At 47.9% G+C, this 6000-nt stretch overlaps 1 protein-coding gene across 7 annotated transcripts in view; it reads left to right on the top strand.

Moving 5' to 3' along the window:
* Positions 1 to 1091: 1091 nt before the first annotated feature.
* The window catches only part of MAP3K7 (mitogen-activated protein kinase kinase kinase 7), a 49405-nt gene continuing 44496 nt past the window's right edge, over positions 1092 to 6000 (top strand). For all 7 annotated transcript variants that reach the window (XM_075498386.1, XM_075498385.1, XM_075498382.1 and 4 more), the window contains exon 1: positions 1092 to 1224. In XM_075498386.1, coding sequence (XP_075354501.1) covers positions 1135 to 1224 — 90 coding nt within the window. In that variant the 5' untranslated portion in view covers positions 1092 to 1134. The remainder of the gene's footprint in view (positions 1225 to 6000) is intronic.

Here is a 6000-nt window from a genome sequence, read left to right as displayed (position 1 = left end):
CACCTCTTCCCTTGGGGAAATATATATATACATATATATATAAGGAAAAGGCACATTCAGCACTCGAAGAGCGCTGCCCCGTACTCGCACGGAGCTAACGCGGGCAGGCGGCTGCCTCGGCCCCGCCGGGGCCCTCTGCCCCCGCCAGCCTCCTGCAGAGCAGAGGCCCCGTGCGGCCGCTGGCAGCGGGTGGGGCCCCGGGCTGCGCCGCGCCTGGCAGCTGCCTGCAGCCCAGAAAGGCCCGCTCGCCCCTGCCCCTCCAGCCCCGGCTCAGCCCCGCCGCCGAGACGGCGACGTCCTTCCGGCCTCGGGGGCAGCCAGCGCCGCCCGCCGCTGCCGCGCTCCTCCAGCAGCTCCGGCCACCGGTCCCAGGGCCGCCCCTGCGGCGCCAGCGGAGGCGGCAGGAAGAGGAAGCGCGGCTGGGCCGCGGCTGCTCCCCCTGGCGGAGGCGGCGGCGGGGCGGGGCGGCGCTGGGCGGGGCGCGGCGGGGGCGGGGCCGCCGCCGCCAGGCCGTGGCCCCGCCGCCGCCGCCGCTGCCGCCGCTGCTGCCTGAGGAGCAGCCGCTGCCGGCGCGGTTCCCCTTCCCGCCTCCCCCCTCGGCGCTCCCTCCTCCGCCTCGGGCAGCAGGAAGCGGCTCTGATGTCAGCGGCGGCGGCCGCGGCGCGGCTCTGAGCGGCTCCCCCACCCCCGCCGCGGCCCCCTCGCCCCGCCGCTGCTGCTGCCGGGGCTGGCGGAGGCGGACAGCTTCGGCCCCGGGGCCGCCCCCTTCTCTCCGCCGGGGACGTGCGGCCGAGGCGGCTGCCAGGCTCCGCAGAGGCTGCGGCCTAGGGCAGCCGGCGCGGCGTTCCGCGGGGGTGCGGGAGGGCGCGGGATGCGGAGCGGCGCCGCCGCCGGCGGGGCCTCCGCCCGCCGCCACTGAGGCCCGCGGCCGCCGCGGATGCGGCCTCGCCCTGCGCGGCGGCCCAGGCGGCGCCTCGGCCAGGCCCTCCCCGACCGGCGCCCGCGCGGAGGGCAGGAGCCGCCGCCGCGCCCCGCGTAGCCCCGGCCTAGGCCTTCGGCTGCCCGGCGCCGAGCCCTCCGCCTGCGGCCTGCCCTGGCCTCTCCGCCTCTCCTCCCCCAGGTGAAAGAGGAGGGATGTCCGCTGCCGCCTCCGCTGAAATGATTGAAACCCCCCCGGTCCTCAACTTCGAAGAAATCGACTACAAAGAGATCGAGGTGGAAGAGGTGAGTGAGGGCTCCGCCGCCGGGCTGCCTCCCCACACGCACCCCTCGCTCCCCGGGCGCGGCCTGCTGGCGGGCCGGAGGGGCCAGCCTGGCCCCCGCCGCGGCGCCTGGCCCCGCGCAGCCCCCGAGGGCCCCCGGGGTTGCCCCCCCACCCCGGCGCCGTCCACCCGCTGGCGGAAAAGGCCGCGGGGGCTTCCTGGGTGCGCGGGGCTGCCGGGACACCCCCACCCCCCCCAGTGCGGTTTCCTTCTCTGGATGCTGCAGAGGTTGGCATCGACGAACAAAGGCGGTATGGCTGGGAGTGGAGGTGCCAGTTTACTTGTACCAATCCTGGTGCTGGGTGCTGTATTGTGGTGGTTTATTTAGGCAGAATAGCTTTATTCAGGACTTTTTTAAAGTTTCGTCGCCCATTTTGCCACCCGCTTTAGTATGGGTGGCAAACACAGTTGTCAAACGCTGTCACAAGAGGGAACTGTTAATTCTGATATTTCTTTCGGATCTCTATTTCTGTATGCCCCTGCTTTCTCCTTCTGCCACCTAACTGAACCGTTGTATATATAATCATCATACCGGTGTTAATTATTTGCTAAATTTACAGCTCTGTTAGCTGTAAGGACGTACAGATTTTTTAATTATTATTTTTTCTTAACATAGATTAGTGATGTTGCACTCATGGATCTGTAACGTTTCATTTGTGACCTATGCATGTTACCCAGGAAGTGAGATTCAGTTACTATATAACATAGTTGGAAGCCAGTATTATTTCTTCTTCTTCTTCTGTAGAAAGTTTCATAGTAAAATTATTGCCTTAAATTCTTTGAGGCTAGGATGGGATGGATAAAGTACAGCATTTCATATGTACCTTTTGTCTGTCTGGATTTCCTGGGAAAGTAGGATGAGTGTCATCTAGGATAGCTTACATGCTTTACTAAAGGGCTCAGTAGTATGTATATACCACAATGTTAACTCTCAGAATCACACAAAAATATTGCGGTTGGATTTTTTTCTTCCTCCCCTGCTAACATCTCTACAGGAATGAAGTTGCTTCATGCAGATCTGTACTGAATTTGATGAGGCCAGCTTGGACCTAACAGACACCCAAGACTGCTGAAACAGTCTTAGTCCCTTTATTTGTAGATTTAGCATCTTTGTCTTTCAGTAACAATTACCCTCTTTTTCTTAAAAAGTTTATGTGGAAGTGAATTTAGTTTTGTATTTTATAGATATGACAACCAGCGTCTCACGTTTTTAAAGTGGTTTGCTAGATACTGGTTTGTTCATAATTATTATGCTGGGCTTGTGTGGCCTGGGAGAGGTCACAGAACATAAAATCTTCCATATTTTCATAGAACACCTGGGCACTTTCAGCTGTATTCAGGTAGTGTTGTGATAACTTTGGCTTTCACTGTAGCAGACACTGGAAATTCTCAGGAGATAATGTCTTCCTAAAGATTGCCTTTTCCCCTTTCTGCCATGAATACGGCAATCATGAAGATTTTTGCCTCTGTAAGTCTAATCGTTCCTCTTCCCTTTGTGCATTTAACTGTTCTGAAGTGACAAAATTTTATGGTGTTTGGGAACTGAAAATATTTTTGCATTTGATAATATGCTGATGATTTTGCAACACTTAGTAATGAACAGGGATCAAATCACATGCTTTGGGAGAAATAGCTTTTCTCACCCAAAGAAGAAAATAAAGTTGATAGGAATTTATCCATCATAAAAAGGTGTCCTGTGATGGCTCAGAGAAGGCACATCTAGTATGTTACACATAGCACTTTGAATGAGTAAAATGCTATACAAATCTTTAATCCTCACGACACCCTTGGGAAGGCTGTTAGCAAGGACAATTGCTATTTTACATGTAGGAAATATGGAGCTGCATAGCGTGTAATTGGTATAACTAGAATTGATCATTCTAAGGTTTAGCGTTCAGATCTCGTCTGTGTCCTACCTACCTGCCTAATACCTGCTGAGACAGGACTATATGCACAAAAATGTATGTAGAGACAATGCCTAAGCAGTAATTTGTGCTTTATTTAATGTGACTGTTGCATTATCCTCAAAGTAGTATCTCTGTTGGAGATGACCAAACTCATGTGATACAAGCAGGGGAGCTCTGATACAGTGTTCTCTCCATGAGAAAATCTGATGACAGCTGCTGTAGCATTTTGAGTTACGCTCTGTGTACCTGTCCTACCAGAAATTCTTGTTGGCAATGGGGATACCATAGTGCTGAACACAGTCTAAACGTCGTTGCACAGAGGAAGAAATAAGATCTACTTTACTATAAAACAGGTGGATTAGAGACCATACTTAGACCTTGCTTTTCTCAACTGTGGGTGTTGACCATCTTACTCATGGTGCAGTCTCAGCGCAAATAGTCAACTTTGCAGTCACAACAAAATGTACATCAATACTGAGGATTTTCTGTGCTCTCACTTCAGGCTTGGAAGTTTTCAAGGATTTTTAAATGGCAGTAAGGACTCAAAATGGTCATATTTTAATATGCTTGACAAACTTTAGATGTTTCAAAATGGAGTGACAACAGATCTACACTGGAACTCAAATGAATGCTTGTATAATCATAGCTTTGCTGTTGTATTATCAAGGCTGTCTTGTCAGCAGATAGCAGTCCCACTCTGCCACTGGTTTATTAATAGATATTGAAGTTCTGGAATACTTGCAGGCCCTGAGTCCTTGCTAATAAATGTGAGATCTATAACTGTGTTTTCATTTAGATTTGGCTGAACTCTACTGGATAATATCAAGAATATACCATATTTTGTTGTAGCTACCATGCACATGACTAACTGTACTGTAGCATTACTTCCCACCAGTCAAACATGCCTCCAACTCCAAGTTGCCTTCTCATTATTTAAAGTGCTTAGATTGAGGTAAAATATTGAGATAATTATTATGAATGAGTTGGAGTCAAATCAAAATTGATGTGGCACAGTGGGAGCATCTTCAAAACTAGAAGGAGAAAAACATCGTAAAACTTGGGTTCAACAGAAATGTTCCCTACTTTACTATGGAAATTTTTGGCTGTGAGAATGTCCTCTCTGAAGTTTTCAGGTATTAGATGGACAAATCATTAGAAACTGAATAAATAAAACTACAGAATTTATCTGAAAACTTAGTATAACTGAAATCAAGTTAACAATAAAAAGCCTACTAGCCCTATTTTAAAATCTCATATTTAAATCTAGCCTAAGTACTGTTATCTCTTCTTCCCAGAGGAGTTTTCACATCTAAGCAATGACCAGACTTTGGTTTTGAATTGTTCTGGCAACCTGCTCCCTGCCACTCTTTCCTGAAAATCCCACAGCCCTTCCTCCGTCATGTAACTCGATAACAGTCCCATACATGACCAAAACGCGGACCTCTTCATCACATGATGTGTGTATGCCTTGGATCGCGCAGCCAAAGATGCATGTCTGGTCATGTATGCTGTGGCCCTGCCCAGTCACTGTCTGATGTAGCCAGGTTGAAAACCATTGCCATATTTGTGTAGTTGCAACTTACTTTTGAACAGTCTGAAAGTGCAAATTATTTGAAAACTGTCATTTAACGCTCTGCTAGTATATTGTAGTATACACTGAAGTTTATTTTCAACAATCTATTTGGGCAACAGTAGTTAATTCTAAGGGGATTTAGGGTAATGTTTTCTTTAAGATGAACAGGTAAGCTTTCTAAATATTTATTTTAGAAAACGTACTTAAGGTGCCAGCAACTAAGGAGATGCAATTTATGGCACGTTCACCTACCTTAGACATTTTTGAAACAGTTGAATAATTTCATTAACTGTCTGAGAAGTGTGCTGAGAACTGCATGTGTTCCTTGCAGTTATGGAGCAGAGGAGTTCAGAGACAAGAGAATGAGGAATACAGCGAGGCAACTGGTTTTTGTGCCCCTTTACAGTAGTTAACTTCTAAAAAGTTAATGAGATGCAGTGACCGATTATGTCCGTTACACTACAAGGTAAAGTGGATTTGTGTAAGCTGCTGCTGAACATGGAGTTGTTACTACCTCCGTTGTTTTTACGTCCTGGGGGATTGTGTCCAGTTGTAGAAAACCAATCTGCAAAATTGGAAGAAGTTTGAACAAGAACCGCAGGTGTGCTTTCAGATACGAACAATATTATTGGATATCTGACATGAATACGAAAGGCTTGGTTCTCAAGAGCTAAGGGCGGTAGTTAGGAATCCATTTGAAGTCAGTCACATCTACAATTTCTCAGCCTTTTTCAGAAAGTAAGCCTTCAAGGTGCAAAGTTGGGCATCCAGAATCAAAGGCAATAAATTAGTACATGGTGGAAACATACGCCAGAATTTTCTGTGATTTTACTCTAAATACATTTCTGGTTTAATTCAAATAACTATTTAAATTTTTTGTTAGTTATACCAGTGGAAGATTGTCTTCATTCATCTACATAAGAAAATAGTTGAAGTGTCAGCTGGAGTGTGAATTTATAGCAGAAGTTACACAACATCAATTTCATGTGGAGGAAATTTAGTGTGCAGTGTTAGAAGATGGCTAATAAGCTAGTTAAACTGTTAACGTAAGACTTTACACTTATTTCTATATATGCAGATTTATTCAATGAATCAATTTGTGTCCTGTAAAATAACCTTATATCTTACTCTCGTAAAGAATGCGTGGGAAAGAAACTTCACAGGCTCTTCTACTCCAGTGATGAAAGCAAGATGCATATTTATGAGATAACAATGAAGTCCCATGTCTAATGCAGCAGCTGAAGTCACAACTGAGTGA

The sequence above is a fragment of the Mycteria americana genome, chromosome 3 (genome assembly GCF_035582795.1).
Source record: "Mycteria americana isolate JAX WOST 10 ecotype Jacksonville Zoo and Gardens chromosome 3, USCA_MyAme_1.0, whole genome shotgun sequence".
In the NCBI taxonomy this organism is placed as follows: domain Eukaryota; kingdom Metazoa; phylum Chordata; class Aves; order Ciconiiformes; family Ciconiidae; genus Mycteria; species Mycteria americana.
Note: the sequence above shows the minus strand (reverse complement) of the source record. Positions and strands in the feature narration are given on the sequence as shown.